Source organism: Eschrichtius robustus, chromosome 14 (assembly GCF_028021215.1).
Source record: "Eschrichtius robustus isolate mEscRob2 chromosome 14, mEscRob2.pri, whole genome shotgun sequence".
NCBI lineage: Eukaryota > Metazoa > Chordata > Mammalia > Artiodactyla > Eschrichtiidae > Eschrichtius > Eschrichtius robustus.
Window position 1 is genome coordinate 21,767,614 of NC_090837.1, and position 19,002 is coordinate 21,786,615.

A 19,002-nucleotide genomic window follows, 5' to 3' on the forward strand; every position below is an offset into this window, starting at 1 on the left:
AGCCTCATTAATATAATTTCTACTGCTGTGCCACCCACCAACCACCATCGCCTCCAAAGACCACCACCATCCCCACCACTAGGTACAATTTACTGTGTGTTTATTATGTGCCAGGCATGGGTAAAGCTTTGTATATGCATTATAATTTAATAATCACAGCAACCATATGAAGTAGATATTATTAATTCCGCTCTGCAGATGAGAATACTAATATTTAGGGAGGTTGATTATTCTGTTCAAAGTTAAATGACCAGTAATAGTCAGAGCTGGAGTTCCAAGCTAGATCTTTCTGCCTTAGCAATTAGAACTCTTAACCACTAAACTGCCCTTAGACCCTACTAATATCACCTATAGAAGAGGGAAAGAAGCAAAGGAAGCCTCTTCTCCTACTGGCTTCATCTATGGATTTCAGAAATTTAAACAATTTTTACAGTCCCTTTTCATAATAGTGTTTTTTTGTGGGATTGTTGGGGAAGTTACAAAGGAAGTATAAGACCTATCTCTGGCCTCAAGAAGCTTGTTTACCTCAATCCTACATATTTCTCATGTTCATTAAACAATTAGATTCTACCTGTCAAAATCCATAGTGGCTCCTTCTTTTGTGTATTTGAATTTGAACTGGTATATCTCAGTCACTTTCTAGAAATATCAAAGGGAATAGAGAAAGAAATTATTTTCAAAAAATCCAGAATCTTATCTGATAGTAGGTAAGGAACACTTTCATTGTATACCTACTATACCTCCTACATACTTGTTTGTTTTATAGCATTACATTATTCAGGAGTAATATTTCCAGATATAAAGATAACACTTCTTCTCCTCCATGCTGAAAATGAGTTAGATGGCATAATCTCTTGTTACCATCTTAAAGCTGGAGAAGCTAAAGCACAGAGTCAAGTGTCTGACCCAGCTTAGGTAAATAACAGTGGAACTAGTTAAGAAACCATTCATTCATGAAAAGGATATTTATTGAATGTCTACTTTGTGTCAGGCAGTGGAGTCACTATGGTGAACATGACAGAAAAGGTCCCTGTTTTTCTGGAAAACACAGACTGGTGGGAGAAATGGTCAATAAATAAGTAAACAAATAAAATAATTTCAGGTAGTAATAAGAGCTGTGAACAATATGAAGCAGATGCTGTGACAGAGTACAGAAGGGAGAGGTGGTGATTTGGTTTGGAAGGGCCAAGGAAGGCCTCACTAAAGAGGTGATGTTTGAGCTGAGCCTCATTGACAAGAGGGGTCAGCCATGTGCAGAGCTGGGGGAGAGCGGGGCACCCCAGCAGAAGAAACATCAATGCAAAGGCTCTACAGTAGGAAAGGAAGCCTCTTCTAGGATCACAGAGGAGGCCAAATGCCTGACGATGAATGAGCAAGGGGGAGAGTGTAGGAGATGAGGTTGTAGAGAAAGCTGTGGGGCCTTATTAACTAAGGGGTTTGGACTTTATTCCAAGTAAACCAGAAGTCCATTGAAGGGTTTTAAGCATGGGAGTGATCTGCATTTTTTAAGATCACCTTGGCTATTTTAAGAGTGCAGAGAAGTGGGAACCATGAGAACAATTAAGAGACTCCTGAAAAAAAAAAGAGAGAGAGAATGCAAGAGGGAAGAGATATGGGGATATATGTATATGTATATGTATAGCTGATTCGCTTTGTTATAAAGCAGAAACTAACACACCATTGTAAAGCAATTATACTCCAATAAAGATGTTAAAAAAAAAAAAGAGAGAGAGAGAATTCTGTAGTAATTCAGGGAAGACTAGAATGGCAACAGGAAAGCTAGAAAAAATCAGAAAGGAACCAGGGTCTATGGTATCAGGTGTTTTTTTATTTTTGTTCTTTTGATCCTGCACTAAGAACTAGACACCACTGCTGTCTGCTAGCTATAAATATGGACAAATATAAACAGATATAAATAAGCTAGAAATAAAGGACCAATTTCCTCATGAGAGATATACTCCATTTAAAATAAAGTGATTGCCTAATAGTTGAAGCTAACAGTTGACCCAGATACACGTACAGTTGACTGTTGAACAACATGGGTTTGAACCATGCAGGCCCACTTACACGCAGATTTTTTTCCAGTAGTAAATACTACAGTTGTACATGATTCATGGTTGTTGAATCTGAGAATGAGGAACCAAGGATACAGAGGAACCATGTATATGGAGGACCTACCATAAATTATACATGGATTTTCCACTGCTTGGGGGTCACCACCCCTAACCCTTGTGTTGTTCAAGGGTCAACAATAGTCTGTACACAGAGCTGGAGAAGGTGCTAAAGACAGGCAAGGGTATGAGTTTAAGTCTGAACACAAAAAATACCCTTCATTCATCTATTTCAGTGTTTGTTTCTTGACAATGTGGGAATGAATGTTAGAGTGATCAGAAAAAATCACAATGTTCTTGTTACTTTTGTCTATTCTGAGATTTGGTATCCCATGAATTATAGGTGAGCAGGTCCTAGGGAAACTGGCTCATGGTGCTTATACTCTAAAAAGACTGACTTGTAATGGAGTTATTTTTAAGAGAAAAAAATTTTTTCTAGCAAGACAGTCTACTTGAGAAATCAAACCAAGCTCAGAAGGCTGCTTTGTGAGTACAATACGAGAGATATGTGAGAATAGAGGTGCCTACAGCAACAGGTTCACTCCAGACAGGCTAGATACACAATATCCTCTCTTCCGTTGATGCGTTGATGCATTGATGCGGTATAGTTGCCTTGTCAAGTAAACAATGCCTGTTCTTCCTGACCACCCATGTTTCTCAACCAGCTCTAGCTTTTTGATGCTCTGAGCTATCTTTTATTTTTTTTAATTGTATCAAGAGTAGATCCTTTAGTGGTTGATAATTTTATTAACACTTTATTATTTGGTCCCTAGTGCAACTACTAATAAAAGAGTTATGTTTGTAATTGTTTTATAGAAGATGATAATCCTTAATAACTTCCAAGTCTGATTGATCAAGGAAGGTATATTTACAGCAGGCACTAGTGTCTTCTTAACACCTCATAAAACATTCTCCTGCTTTTCAGATTAATGTGTTGCCTAATAAGTATGAGTCTTTAAACTGCTCACCAATGGTTTCTATTAATCATACTGAATGTATCCACATGGACCAAAGCAACAGCAACATACACAGCTTTTCATTCTCCCTCCACACTCCAATCCATTGGCAAGACTTTTCAGGTCTATCTCCAAAGCACATCCCAAGACCATCTGGTTCTCTTCACCTTCATTCTCTTCACCCTGCCCAAGCCAACACCATCTCTTTCCATCTGATCTGCTTGCTTCCGAACTACTCCTCCTCCTCCAAATTCATTCTCTGTTCTACAGCCAAAAAAAGTTTTGAAAATGCAAATCAGACCATGTCACTCCTTTGTTAACGGTTTCCCATTGCCCTTAGAATAAAATCCAGAATTTACCTTGGTCCACGGGCCTTACTCATCTGTCCCCTGCCTACCTCTCTGACCTTATCTCCTGCCTCTTTCCCTCCCACTCACTCAGCTCCAGGCTCAGGGCACCCTCTTTGTCCATGAATACACAAGATGCCTTCCTGCCTTTGGGCCTTTACACAACTGTACTCTGGAAAAGGTTGTCTCCAGTTGATGATAATAATCACGATATTTGGGCACTTCCCTAAATGCTCTACATCTATTCATTCTTACATAGCCACACTCAGAGTAGGTATTACATCATTATAGATAAAGCTAGTAAGTAGTAGAGCTGGGATTTGACTCCAGCGCCTGCAATGTTAACTACTGTGTTGTTCTGCCAGTCACATGCTATCACCTCTCACAGGCCTGCATGGGGTGACTCTTCTAGCCATTCAGTTTCAGCTCAAACAGTGTCCCCTCAGGGAGGCCTTCCAGGGACTGCCCTCCAATCTTTCTTCCTCCATTCCCACCTTAGCCCTCTCCAGCATACCAACTTTTATTTTCTTCATAGCATTACGATCTATCTGAAACTGTTTTGCTAATTTTTGTTTACTTGTTTATTGTTTATCCTCCCTCATAAGAACATAAGCTTCCATACAGCAGGGACCTTGTCTACCCATTAACTCCTGTGTTTCAGGCACATACGGAGAACCCAATTAATACTTGCTGAATGAGTAAATATTCAGCCAGGATAGAGTTCACATTCAATTAGGATTTCATCCTACAGTATTTTTTAAAAACAAAGTATCTAAAAGTATATTGGGGCTAGAAGCAGGGACCATCTATAGTTCAGTTCCTGAAGCAGTCTATTAAAAGTGGTGTTGACCACCTCTAACAGGCAAAAAGAAAAACAGATGGTGAAACAGTAGGATTTGAATCCTCACAATATTCAAATATAGTAATTCCTTATGGGTCTATCATGCATTAAACTGTGTAAACATTTCCTTAACATATTTACATTTTGGCTTACACATCTTATTAATACCCTCCACCCACTCTGTAGTGTGTATCTGCAGAAAAGCCACGCTAGCCCTCTTCACTACTTTAGTTACTTTCGTCAGTTCATCTCTTTCTTAAGATGGAGCAACCAGAACAAAGCCTCAAGTGCAGAAGCACCACAGCTTTGTGCAATGCCCAAAACTCTGTTGGTCTCTGGACTGGATAAGTACACTTATTTAAGACAGAGGTTCTCAACTAGTGTACCATGACAGACTCTTCACAAGAGTGCTGCAAATTTTAGTCCATGTGTAAAATGCATTTTTGCTTCAGGTAAATATTAATGTTGTTACTGTTTGTGCAGTTTTGCTTAGGGGACAATATATACTTCTACCAGTATGAGTCAAGAAACATGGCACCATATCAGAGAAATGCCAAAGAAAGACTTTATATGAGAATGCTGTTTTGCGAGTATATAGAAGAAAGAGATCAAAGAGGTAAATAGTTCTACCAGTGACTTGGTGCTAAACAACAACCATAAAACAGTGTAACCCCATGGATACTTTCAGGCACTATGAACATTGCTGTGCCATAGTTATACCATAATTATTGCTGACACATTTGGTGTCCTTTTAAGTCTTTTAATACCCTTAAACATGCCACCAAATTTTCTAGTAATCAAGAGTGTGCCATGAACACAGAGGTTAGGGATCACTGCTATATGAAACAATATGTAAGAGTTCAAAATATTTTTTTCTGGGTCATAAATGATAGCTCAGAACTTATATAATAAGCTTTTGCTTTCTAACTTTATTATTATGTATATTGCCTGCATCAAAACTCATTTAACAGTTTTCTTCCCACTCTGTAATATTTTTCTGTAGATAGCCCAATTTCCTCAGCATTTCACTACCTGGAAACCATTAGTTTCAGATGAGTTTTACATGCATAAGAAAACATAATAATTTATTGCACTAAGGAAATGACCAATTTATTAACAATTTATCAGGAGATCTTACTTTGGGAAACCTCCCCTCAAACCTACTGAAAACAAAAAAAATTGAAACTAAACTAGAGACAAAGATAAAAATACGTTTAGCTTGGGCATTGAGGAATTGTTACCCACCTCATGCACCAGTTTTCTTCTGCCTTGCTCAAACAGCTGTTTATAATCTTGCCAAAGAAGAAAGGATATTAAAGGCTAAAAAACGCTTAACTTAGTTGTGAAGATCACCAGTTAGGCTAAATCCATAGGTTTAGGGAAGGAAAATTGAAAGCAAGCAAAAGGGAAAGGGAAGAGGAAGGAAAGCTGGGAGGAAAATAGAGGATAGAATGAGAAGAAAGAACGAAGGGCTTCTCCCTCCATTTGTGCCACTGCTACAGCTGTCATTCAAAGTAGCACAAGTAACTATTACATACCCAGGACTATGAATTCACACTGGGAGATCGAAAAGAAGAAAAGACTTGTCCTCAGGAATAACAATCTGGTTAGGGAGATAAAGTAATCTTTATGAATTAATTAAGAGTGTTAAATTGTGAGGTCCTGCTGGAGAAAGGAATTTAGAGAAGGGAGAAATTAGTGTGAACAAAACAGCCAAAGAGGCTTTCATGAAAGCTTTAAACATAAGTTGGTGTTGAGGATGAGTAGGACTCAATAAGCAGAGGGGAGAAATTTAGAGAGAGAAGTAGAGAGGTAAAGCTTAAAAATCTATGAAAATATCAGAAGGGAGAGAATTAAGTTAGCCATAAAAAAAAAAGTTTAGCATTAGGCCAAAAAGGTCAGAAATAGAAAGGATTCAGCATCATTTAAAATAAAAATAAAAGGTAGTTTTCATACAGATTCTTACTGTTAATGTGTTAGGGAATACGCTCAGTTCTACTCAATGCTTTTTTCCCAATACCCCTAGGTAGTTTTTTAAATCTCATAATAAAGAATTGGTGACATTTATAATAAAACACACTGAAAAAGGTCACTGCGAGTTACTTTGCTCATATGGTAGTCTAGTGATATAATTTATGGCCTCAACTCAGGTAAACATATTTAAATATAATATACTGCCCATCTCTTTATGTGTTCTTACCTCAGGTTCCTTCGGATTTGTGTAAAGCTATTTAAGGAAAAATAAACAGCATTTAATTTCTGAAACTAGATTACTCCTCACAGAATACATTTTCTATGTGAAGAGTTCAATTTGTACTGTATTAATTGAGTACTGAAATATATATATATATATATATATATATATATGTATCTTGAGATATATATTTCAAGCTAGAGATAGAATAAGCTCTTATTTTGTGAACATAGAGAGTCTTTAGAGCATTCTGTGAACCCTGATTATAAGGAAATTGATGACCATATATTTATGATTACTGCGACTGCGCTACAGTCACAGTAATTTGTTACGGTTTAAAATTTTTAAAATAACTCATATATCTAAGACTCTCAATAGTATCTTCTCATTTTCCTTCTATTCTTAACTACATATACCGTGTTATACCAGGAAGTATACAAAGCTTCAAAAAAGTCTGCAAAACTTCAAAAACAAAGAGCTTTGAGTCTGTAAATTAAGTCAGAAAATGAAATTCTGATAGCCAATAGATGAAGCAGATAGTATAGCCTATATATTTCCTCATGTATTATAATATGCCAAAGAAATATGTAGACTGTGATCTTTTATTAAAACTTCTGATAGAGTTTTTTTTTTTCTTCCAAAATGTCATAGGACAGACAATGAAATTCAAGGAGGATGGGGGAGAGTACGGTTTTAATATTTCACTTGCCAAAAGACAATGAAGCAGAGACAGAGGATTGGTCTTTAAACGTGCACTTACTGTAAGTACTGCCATGTGTAGCTTCAAGAGAAAAGAAAACTATTGTTACTATACACTTGCACCTATATTATTATTATTTTCAATAAAGTCTAATTAAAATATGACTTTCAAATTGAAAGATCTGGGTAGGAAAATAATACTATTCAGAAGGTCAGAGAAATGGATACTAATTATTCATCCATTCATGTGAGTCTCTATTACATACCCAAGGTTCTGCTGGGGAGGGGAGAGATGGAAAAAAAAAAAAAAAAAAAGAAGATAACTATCCTTAGTCTCTATAAGTTACATTCTAGTTTGGGAGGCAAAAGATATACAAAATAATTCATTATTACTAAAAGTTAATTATGCCATAAGCATCTCTAAAACAGTTTGCATTTTGAAAGTAATCTACTAAAATAAAAAATTTTAAGTCTGATTTAAGTCTACAAAACCCCTGCCCTCCCTACATCTACATTACTATAAACAGATTCTGTTTGGAAGAATAATGGAATATATAGATACAGAGATAGAGATATAAACAAGCCTATTAAAAACTAGGATACAAATGAGAAAATTTCAGGACCATAATTTTGTATCAAATTATTCACCTATTTCACCCAAAAGACTAAAACTTTAGTGACACTGTGTGGCCATTTTGGTTACTGCATACAATTGATTTTAAGACTACACAGTAAAACTCTAATTTATATTAATTATTTAATTAATACTTCATTCATTCATTCAAAAATAGAAATGGCCCCTGATCTCAGGGAACATGCAGACCAGCAGGAGAGAACAAAAAAAGCACACAGATAGGTACATCATTACAATTGTGTTAATTGCTATGAAGTAGCAGCACTGAGTGCTTGTGACCATTAAACAGATGGACAGTCTAGGCTGGGAGAGGGGTGGGGGGGGGGTTGTCAGGGAATGCCTCCCTGAGGAAGTAAATATTTAGGCTGGGACCTGAAGGATAAATTGGAATTAGCCAGATAAAGGTTGTGGGGTAGCGAAGAAAATTTTGCAGGCAAAAGTAACAATATGTACAAAGGTAAAAGGCACTTGGCATGTTCTCGAATCCTTGTGTGCTTGAACATGGTGAGCAATGGTGAGAGTGATGCCTTGGAAAGTATGGTCCCTAGACCAGCAGTCTCAGCATCACTTGGAATTTGTCTGAAATGAAAATTCTCACACCAGAAATTTTGGGGTGGAACCTGGCAATGTGTGTTTTAACAGGCCCTCCAGGTGATTCTAATGCAAGCTAATGTTTGAAAACTACTGCTTTAGATTATTAACTCATTTAATTCTCAAACAACCCTAAGAGGTTCGTTCTATTATTATTGTAAAGAAACTAAGTTACCAAGAGGTAGGTTATATGCGAAGATCACACAGGTATTAAGTGGCAGAACTAGAATTCACTTCAGACTGACTTTTTCTAAACCTTGAGCTCTTAACTATATTTCACTGCCCCTCAAAGATGGACACTCAAGAAATGTTGCTAAATGAACGGACAAAGGAGAATGAATGAGTGCTGTTCAGTGTACTGGTGAGGACCTTCTTCCCCTCTCAACCTGTCTAAATACTAAGGGCCTTCAAAATCATTTTCTCCCAAAGATTTCCCTCATGTCCCTCACTGGATATAACCCCTCCTTTTCCATACTTCCTTTGCACATGATCAATATCTTGCCTTTGGTATGCATCACTTTCTAATGAATATTATGGTTATTTATACTTGTGATAAAGGTGATATTTTTTATAAAAATATCAAACTGATACGAAAAAATCAAAATTTAACAGCCCAACATGGCACAGGTACTGACCAATCAGAAAAGATGCCAACTTAGCCCTGGTGCTGGGTTCCTGGAAGCTCCCCCCTGGGCCAGGTGTCAACCCTTTAGTTGCTAGATTGTGGAACAGTCTAGGGACATCTCAGAAGAGACACTGGTGGGATGAAGGGGAGGACATGGTGGGAGTCATTTGGGATCTCAGAGAAGCAACCATTTACCACTGGATATAGAGTACTTCAACATTTTAACAAGAGGTACAGCTATGCCAGTGTGCAATAGCTGATCATCAGCTGTGCATATGAATGTCATCTATCTTCTGCCATGGTCTATAAGCTCTTTGTGTGCACAATCTCATATCTGTTTTATTTTTGTATCCCTCAACCCCCCAGTCAGTGTTGAATAAATCATAAGTAATAACTGTTCATTGAAAAAGGAAATATATCAGTGCAACTAAATAATCCAATGTAAGGCTTACTTACCTTAAGGTTTTTTAAAGGAATAGGAATTGAGAAGTAAAAAGAAGACAGAGATGGGGAAAGGAGGAGAAAGCAGTGGTGGAAAGTTCATTTATATATTATCTCTTCAACTAGGACTAGAGCCTCTAATTTTTACACTCTGCATAGCTGTCTTGGGCAGCAAGGAAAATCTAATGCACTTAAAATTCAAGCTGCATTAAAAAAAATTCAAGCTACAATACTAGCTATTTTGAGGGAACAGGTTATATACATGTGCCAAACATAGCTAGCAAAATAACTAACATAGAATAAAAACTGATTATTCAAGTCCATTTTTTCCTTTCATATCTGCAAATTGAATCGCCACTATTTTGAACATGTTCAATGTGCTAAATGCCAGATTCTTGTCTGCCCTTTCCCACATCCTGTGGATCTCTTCCAGTGACTTCAGAGGAAATTCTGTGGTCAAAAAGATATGAGTAAGTAAAAGAGAAAAATGAGGGTTTCATTTCTAATTGATGTAAATGAGACATCAACAGGACAACAAAGACACAAAATAAAAAGAAACTGGTTCATGAATGCAAATGTAGGAACTGGTATGCTGTTAAAACACAACAACAAAATAAAGGCTAAATTTTTCTTTTAAAGGGATAAAGGATGAGTCTTTGATCCTGGTGTAAATTTAAAAACATTCTTACGTATCTCTTTTCCAAAGCATCAAAACAACCTTGAATCCTGTCAAGAAATAAATGTTTGGTGTCAATTTGGACTAGATGCAAAGCCAAAAAGAATCCCAAGTACAGAACTGATTTGTTTTTTGCTTTGAAATACATTAAATTGATAACCATTTCACCTTTCCCATTTAATCATTTTTTAGAAATTCCTGTATCTTTTAATATGTTGATAGTACTTTATAAATAATACGTAAGCAATTTTGAGGTAGGGAATCACATCTTATTTTTCTTTTGGCCTCCCATAATGTTTAGGACACTGACATGCATAAGATGAGTAATCAAATTTTGATTGATATTTTTCTTTCTTATATAAAGTCCATTTTCTTCAAAAACAAAACTAAATCAGTATCTTAAAATAATATTGAATAATTGTTACACATTTCTAGGAAATTACAAAAAAAAAGAAGAAGATGAAAAGAAAGAAAGGAAGAAGGCAATAGTTTTAAGGAAATGATCTTACCAAATAAAGTCTTATGGGTAATTTCAGCTATGATAAAAATAATGTTGTTCAACTTTGGTGGAATTTCAATTACTTACCACTTGATAATATGCAGTGACCCAGGACATTTTTTATCTTCTTGGAGGATTTTTAAACTGAGGTCTACAAAAATAGAAACAGTCTGTTATACTAAAATTGTCCATACTAAATAAGGGTATTTCCTTTCATGATTTTATGTATATAACTTACTTAGTTTATAGCTTATAAAAACATTTTGAATCACTAAATATCTAATTTAAAAATAAATCCTATGTTGATAATTGACTTAGTTCCCATTTGTATTATAGATTAGCAGTCTTCCCTTCTACAATGTAGCACAACTGAGTTGGTTGCAAAATCAATTCGTGTCACTTCTTTGCTTCTGCTGAATTCTAAGTTATCATAAGGTAGTACTGAGACCATCTCCATCAACCAATTTAAAACATACACCTCAGTCTCAAATCACTTCTCTGGTATTTCTCTCTCTCTCTCAATGAAAGAAAAAAAGGATGCAAAATGTTTCCATGGATTATTCTCAAATATTAATTTCCATCTGAAATTCAACTACCTTACTATAGGAAGGAAGAATAAGAAAATCACATTAAAAGTTTTGGTTTAGATCAGTCTAAAATCAATTACTGATTCATGTATGACTTTGTATAAATCACTTCACATTTTCATATTGTTTTCCTATCCTAAAATTGATGTTACCTCTATTGCTATTGAGAGATATGAAAATTATTCCATATTGGTATAACATTTAGAGATTGCCAAAAAGAGAGCAACTTAGGAGTACTGGGCATTTTTATGATATATGCTACTTTAAGTACAAACACTGAGAGGGAGATATATAACTTCCATTAAAACTGTCACAAAAAATAAAGCTATAAACAATGGTATTGCCCTCCATGCACAGGTTAGTGATTGGCACACAATAAGTGCTTAATTAATTACTCCAAACATGTCTTTTTCCAATTCTATATTCCAAACAAGAGGAGAAACTGCAACTATATGCTACATATAAACATTTTCACTATTACAGATTTATATCCTATAGACCAAAAGAGGACATAACACAAATGAGGCTGTCACAGTTGCAAATATAATGCTTTTGTGTTTATAGCACACATGCATTTCATTGATGCTCATGTAGAGAATCAAAATGTTTAAGAAAATTAAATTGGAATGAGGCCTAAGTATATCATTAAATACAAATGTGAGAAATTTAAAGTTAGATTTTGAAAAATAACATCTTAGAAGGAAACTTGTAGCCCTCTATATTTATTTTCCAAATGATACTTCCCCACTTTCATGACAAATCAGCAAAATTTTCTGAATTGTTATCACAATCCATCTTTTTAAACAAATAAAAAGATTTTTGAAAAATTGAAGAGTCCTAGGTATATTCTTTCTAATACAAGAGAAGGAAAGGAGACAGAAACAGCTTGTAATACAAGGAAATGAGATCATGAGTTTAAGGACATAAGAAATAAAAGGAAGAAAAGTAGAAAAGACAGAAAATTAAGAAAAGAACAGAGCTGATTAGAATAATAATTGTCTACATATCCATGTTAATCAACAAATGGGTTTGGCATGGGTATGCATATTTTCTACATATTTGTATATGTTAACAGAAAGAATTAAACTTCTCAATTAAAATTCCTCAAGGCCAAAGTCTACCTCAAAGAAAAAAATTCAGTTGAGACACAAAATAGTGCAAATGTACAGCACCCAAGTAGATTTCGATCTGGCTGCTGCTTTTGTAGGTACAGTTTAGAATTACTGGGCTTGTCCATACATATTTCTTTTCTCTTCATTCGGTGATTTGGTATCTAGCCAGGAACTAATGGTTCCTGTAAGTAAAACCACTAAACATAGTGAAATTAAAATGGAAAATGAATTAGCAAATTGATCTTAAAGAACCCATGACTTGGAATTAGCACACTCTGAGAAAGTAAAGTTTTACTCCTGCCAAATAGAGGAAAAGGGCTCCACCAGCCAAAGTAACCATTTAGTTAAACTTTACCATCCAAATGGCGTTCTCCGTAAGAGCTCTCTGGAAACAGGCCCCTTAGATATGTTATACATGAGATAGAAGTAGCAAAAAGTTGCTTCACCATTATCAATGACTCATGCTCGTTAGTTACTTGAGATGGGAAAACTGTTTCCTGGGAGGGGGGGAAAATGAAAAAGATTAGTATTCTTTAATATATTCAGCCCATCATGCCATTACCACAAGTAAAATGGAAAGATTTTTCAAGACCTCAAATCTGATACCTTTATAGATAATCAAAAGGAAACTGGGCTTTGAATATTGCATCAGATTAGATCTTCACTGGCAAGGCAAAGAAGAAAGGCAGAGACGGTTATCCAAGTAATTCAAGACTGATATAATTTATTTTACAATGACCCATAGATTTAGGCAAAACGGGGAGTTTTACTATGATTATATAATCTTCCCTTTCATACACTCCTCAGAACCCACTGCAATCTGTCTTCCACCCCCTCTGTTCTATCCTATTCTCTCCTAAGTCACCAAGTACATCCTATCATTGACCTCATCTCGGTCCTCGTACTGTGTAAACTCCTCTGCAGTGCTTAACACTTTTGCCCACACTCTCCTCTCTCTCAGCTGCCATAACACTATTTTCTTTTTTTTTTCCCCACCTATCCTCCATATCTATCTCAATCTCTTTAATTTTTTTCCAGTTTTTCTGCCCTTTAAATGTTGCTCCCACCCCAGAATTCTGTCTTCAGTCTTTTCTCTTTTCATAGCTCTCTCTTCTTGGGTAATTTCATCTAGTCTCACTGCTTCAGCTACAGCCTATACAGAGAAAATTTGAAGTCCTTATTTCTGTTCTGAGCCCTACTTCCATTTGTCTATTTTCTAAACATCTGTACCTAGACCACCTTGTAGACCCCTCAAACTCAGTTTATCTCTATCACCCTGACTGAAACCTGATCCCAAGTTTCATTCTCAGACAACTGGATCAGCATCCACTCCAATCATCCAAGCTAGAAGTAGAGTCATCTTCGGCTTCTCTCTCTCCTCCATTCCCCATATCCAATCACAAAGTCCTATTAATCCTCTCTAGGAGAGTTCTCAAATCTGTTTTCTCCTTTCTCTTCTCACTGCCACTGCCTTGGCTCAGGACATTGTCACTTCTCCCCTTTATTACTGTAGTTGCCTCTGACCTCCCTGCTAACGGTTCCTTTCATTCAATCTGTCCTTCATACTGCCAACATTATTAACTTTAAAGAATACAAATCTTATCATGACACTCCCAGTGTTCATACAGGATAGAGTTCAAGTGTAGCGTTTGAGAACTGTCAAAATCTTATCTTTGCCTAGCTTCTCTCTCATCTCCCACCCCTCCCTTCTGCCCCTCATCCCTTATCCCCTCCTAGGCACCCTACTCTCTAGCCATGTGGAACTACTATTCATCTACTATTCTACTACCATGTATTTCCACATCTTTGTGCTTTGCTTAAGCAAAAGTTCTGCAGTATAAGTGACTCTCACAGATAAAGCTGAGTGCAAGAAACCTGATACAATTGAGTACTAAAGTATGATTTCATTTATATAAAGTACAAAAGCAGGTGAAACTAATCTATGCTATTAGAAGTCAGAATGGTAAATCTCTGATTACCTCATTCAAATTCAGAGGTCTTTTTTACTATACTGCACAGTTTCAACTCTTGAAGTTTTAATAATTCTGTTAGTTAGAGGCAGGTACTGCCCACAAATATGCATTTAGATGAAAGAGAACGCCCCAAAAGCTTTTCTATATCTATATCTGGTTCTAGAATATCTTCAGGACATTCTAGACATGATTTTGCAATGTAAGCTTGCTTCCTCTTTGGTACACTACATAGCGAAAATGAATTATCAGTTCATCATTTTGTCAAACCATATTATATTCAGTTGTTAAAAAGATACATAAAATTATTCTTGCATGTATGATAGGAACTTTGGGGACAAATTAATATGGATCTTAAAAGTCAGGCTAAGGAATTTATGCTTTATTCTGTAACCAGTGGAAAGGCAGCAGGTTCGATTAGGAGAGTGAGTAGAATAATTGTTTTACGAATATTAAGCTATAGCAGAAGTAGGAAAGATTAACGTTGAAGGAGAATTAGGTATGTAATGTGCATGTGTGTGTATGTGTATGTGTGTAAAATTTTACAGAAAATTGCTTTTTGTACCCATAGATCCTGAGAAATTAAGGTTCTTTGGGGGTAATTGGGTAATAGCTGGCATGGCATGCATGTATAATAACTTATTGAAAACATGCCAAAATTTTGAGGCAATACTTGAGTAATAACCACTTGTAAAATGAAATAACCTAAAAAAATAAAGATGTTTACTTTAAATATAGAATCTAAAAGGCCATTTGTAATAATGAAGATCAATGATTGGAAAAGGCCTCTAGAATTCTGTTACTTTTCTATACTCCAGGGATTTTTTTCTCAGCTCAGTTGATCTGATACTTTAAGGGTTATCATTCACATTTTTATAAATGTCTAATACATGAAAATACTGTGGCTTGATAATAGAAAACACTATTATAAATTATTTTAATAAGAAGTTGTGCTAATGATATAAGTAATGTTTGACAGCTCAGCTGTCAAGCTACATGACCTATGGCAAGTTACTTTACTTCTCTGAGCTTCAGTTTTCCCCTTATTTCAAGGTTTAAGTGAAATAATAATATAAAGCCCTTGGCACAGTGCCCAGCACATGGTAAGTGCTGAATAAATGTTAGCTTCTATAGTTTTATTATTGTTGTTTTAAGTATTAAATAGCAAAATCATACAGTCACTTAAAATTTACTGGAAGAAGTAGCTCATGCAGTCCAAACTACAAAGATCTGTTTATATCAAAAGGTCAATTTGTTAATTTACAGTGAGAAAAATAACTGCCAAGCTGATTGCAATTCATATACCCAGCTCAGCATTTTCACCCCAGGAAGGGTTTCCTAAGTGGAAACGCAATGAGATCAGGAGTTGGCTTGGTGAGTATATTGAATTTGAGCCAGAAAGATGACTGCTTTCTCTCTGCCCTAATTCTCTTTCAACTTCAATCTTCCCTGCCTCTGCTACAGCTTAATATTCCTAAAACATTATTTTACTCACTGTCCTGGTGAAACCACTGACTTTCCATTGATTACAGAATAAAGCATAAATTCCTTAGCCTGGCTTTTAAGAACCACATTAATTTGTTCCCAAAGATCCTATTCAATTTTATTTCCTAGTTCTGTCCAACATGATGACACTCCACTCCAGTAAGGATGGATTCTTTGTTATTCTCTGAAACATGCCATGCTCATTTCTTATTCTGAGCCAAGGCATATGCTAGTTTTTCCTCATGGAATTCTCTTCTCTCTCCTCTCTCCTAATCCTTTTCATTATTTAAGGTCCACCTTAAGTCCTATCTCCTTCGTGAGGAATATACAAACCATTCCAGTCTATATAAAATCTCTAAATTCCTATAATTGGTATTGCTTTACTCTTTTCACATATATTTAATGCATATACTGCTTTGTATATTGACTTACCTCCTGTAAATCTTATTTCCCTAACCAGATTATAAACTTCTAGAATGTGAAGATTATTTTTTTTATTCTCTCAGAGAATAACACAGCATTACATATATATTATATAATATTAAGCACTCAATGAATCAATGAATGATTCATTAATGAATGTCATGGGACAAGATAAACTTGCCCAGGTGAACCCAGCAAGGTTGCCTGGCCCTGGTATGCTTCCCCAGGGCCCCAGGATCCTAGTTTCTCTAAGTGCTCTCTCCTTCAGTTCTTATAATTACATTACATCACAGTGTGCATTAGAAGCGTCCTAATTGTGTCAGGAAGTGAACGTCTAACAAAGAACCATTCTCTTTAAACATCTTTTTTTTGTTTCTGATTTCTTTTCCTCTACAAAGTCTAAATATATAAACATGAAACAAGCACCCAGTAAGTTATTTTGTAGAAATCTATTCTAATTTCCTGAACATCCTCAGTCCATTTGCCAGTTAAAATGTAGACATACTCTGCCAGAATATTATGTGCCAATTAACTGATAAAACTGCTGTTTAAAAAAACACCAAAGATTAAAGTCATGATTCTGAACTAACTCACTAAATAGTCATTGATTTTCTTTTAATTCTTAATAAATACCTTAGGTGCCTTGTGAATTCTGATAGAGTGAGAGAGCTGAGCAGTGGCCATTATAGCAATCTATCAAGGATTCTTTTAACAAGTCTAACCTGTAAAAAAAAAAAAAAAAATTAGAGAACTTGTCTAACGTAATCCTTATTGTGAATTTTCCAAAGAACTATATAATTAGCATTTGATTTTATTCTTTTGAAAATTAGTTTAATAAACATTTTTATCTCCACTACCAATTTTCTATAAAGTAAGATCTCTGGATTAGTTTTTCCAACCACCCGATAAAAATTTAAGTTGACTTACTTGTTCCCAAATACATTTGGAGGGGAAAAATAAATTGTAAATCCCCTAAAGATTCAACAGTATATTTTACTCATCCTTGTTATTCCCTCAGAGTGTAACAGTGCTCTCTATATAACAGGGGCTCAAAAATACTTCTTGAATTAACTTCATGTGTAACTGATTTTCAAAGTAAACTCAAAAGTTAAAGTTTACACTTCATACTCATTAGGATGGCTATTCAAAAAAGTGGAAAATAACAAGTGGAGGTGAAGATGTGAAAAATCGGAATCCTTGTACACTGCTGGTAGGAATGTAAAATGGTGCAGCTGCTGTGGAAAACAGTATGGAAGCTCTTCAAAAAGTTCAATAGATTTACCATATTACCCAGCAATTCCACTTCTAGGTCTAAACTCAAAAGAATTGAAAGGAGGGATTCAAACAGATTACACACCAATGTTCACATCAATATTATTTACAATAGCCAAAAGGTGGAAACAACCCAAATGTCCAACAACAGTTGAATAGATTTTTAAAATGTGGTATATACGATGGAATATTATTCAGCCTTAGAAAGGAATGAAATTTTGATACATGTTGCAACATGGATAAACTTGAAAACTTATGCTAAGTGAAATAAACCAGACACAAAAGGACACATATTGCACGATTCCACTTATATGAGGTAGAGATACCTAAAGTAGTCAAATTCATAGCAACAGAGAATAGAATAGAGGTCACCAGGGGCTGGAGGGTAGAAAGAATGGGGAGTTCAATGGGTACAGAGTTTCTGTTCAGGATGATGAAAAATTTTTAGAAATGGGTAGTGGTGATGGTTGTACAACACTGAATGCACTTAGTGCCACTGAATTATACACTTAAGAATGGCTGACATGATGAATTTTATGTAATGTACATTTTGCCACAATAAAAAGCATTAATGTTTAAAATACATACAGTTTTCAATTCTGTTGCTTCACTAACATAAAAAAGAAGTAAATTTCCCTTTTTCTTTTCAAAGGACTTAATTTATATTGTAGTTTCTTGTCAAGGTTTTATGGAGTTCTGACCAAAATATCTGTAAATAACCCACTTGAAGAAATTCCATTCTGGAACACTCAGGATAGCCTGTGACTTGTTTTGGGGTACAAATTAATGCAAGATTCTGGAAGATTTTGCAAATAAAAGAGGGCAGAATTATTTAGGGACACTGCCACAAGGTGGTGATAGAGATGATAAACAGGTAATACTTAATTTCTCTCAATTTACTTCTTCAGAGCAGCACTAGGGGACACTCTTTTACAAGATTTTATATGAGCCTGAAACCACCTAATAGTCCTTTGGTCCTTAATGATTCCAAGGTATCTTTTGTTGACTTCAGATTATAACCTTCATTTCTGAGTGTAACCTGACCCTTTCTTAGCTTTTGGTGCTCTTCAAGGGTTCTGTCCTAGGAGTTTTTTTTCTTTTTTTAACTTCTAAACACACTCCCTGGATGAACAAATACTTTCCCGTTGTTTCAATTACTATTTCTATTCTAACGACTCTTAGATGTATACCCCCAACCTAGGTTTCGCTGGGGAGTTGCAGATCTAAACCTCTGACTATGAGCCAGTTCCAATTTGATGTTCCCAGCATATCCAAATGTGAATTCTTTTGCCCGAAACCTATTTCTGTACCTTAGCTAAGTGAATGACAACATCAAATACCTAGATGCTCAAGCCTAAAAACTATGACTCAACCCTGTTCCCTCCCTCATTCCCACATCCAGTCTCCTAATATTTCTCAAGTGTCCACTCCTCACTTTATACACATTGTTGTCATCTATGCTTCAGATCAGATCAGCCTCATCTTTTGCCTGGATTTCTTCAACCACCAGTCTGCCTGTCACTGGTCTTACCCTTCTCC

At 35.7% G+C, this 19,002-nt stretch overlaps 1 protein-coding gene across 1 annotated transcript in view; it reads right to left on the reverse strand.

Annotated features, from left to right (window-relative positions):
- The window catches only part of HORMAD2 (HORMA domain containing 2), a 68,788-nt gene extending 51,913 nt beyond the window's left edge, over positions 1-16,875 (reverse strand). Inside the window, exons 1-7 of the mRNA XM_068563447.1 lie at positions 16,825-16,875; positions 12,669-12,810; positions 10,702-10,765; positions 10,129-10,165; positions 7,210-7,230; positions 6,456-6,482; positions 572-639 (exon numbers count right to left, since the gene is read on the reverse strand). Of these exons, the coding sequence (XP_068419548.1) occupies positions 572-639; positions 6,456-6,482; positions 7,210-7,230; positions 10,129-10,165; positions 10,702-10,765; positions 12,669-12,810; positions 16,825-16,875 (410 nt within the window). The remainder of the gene's footprint in view (positions 1-571; positions 640-6,455; positions 6,483-7,209; positions 7,231-10,128; positions 10,166-10,701; positions 10,766-12,668; positions 12,811-16,824) is intronic.
- Positions 16,876-19,002: the final 2,127 nt, after the last annotated feature.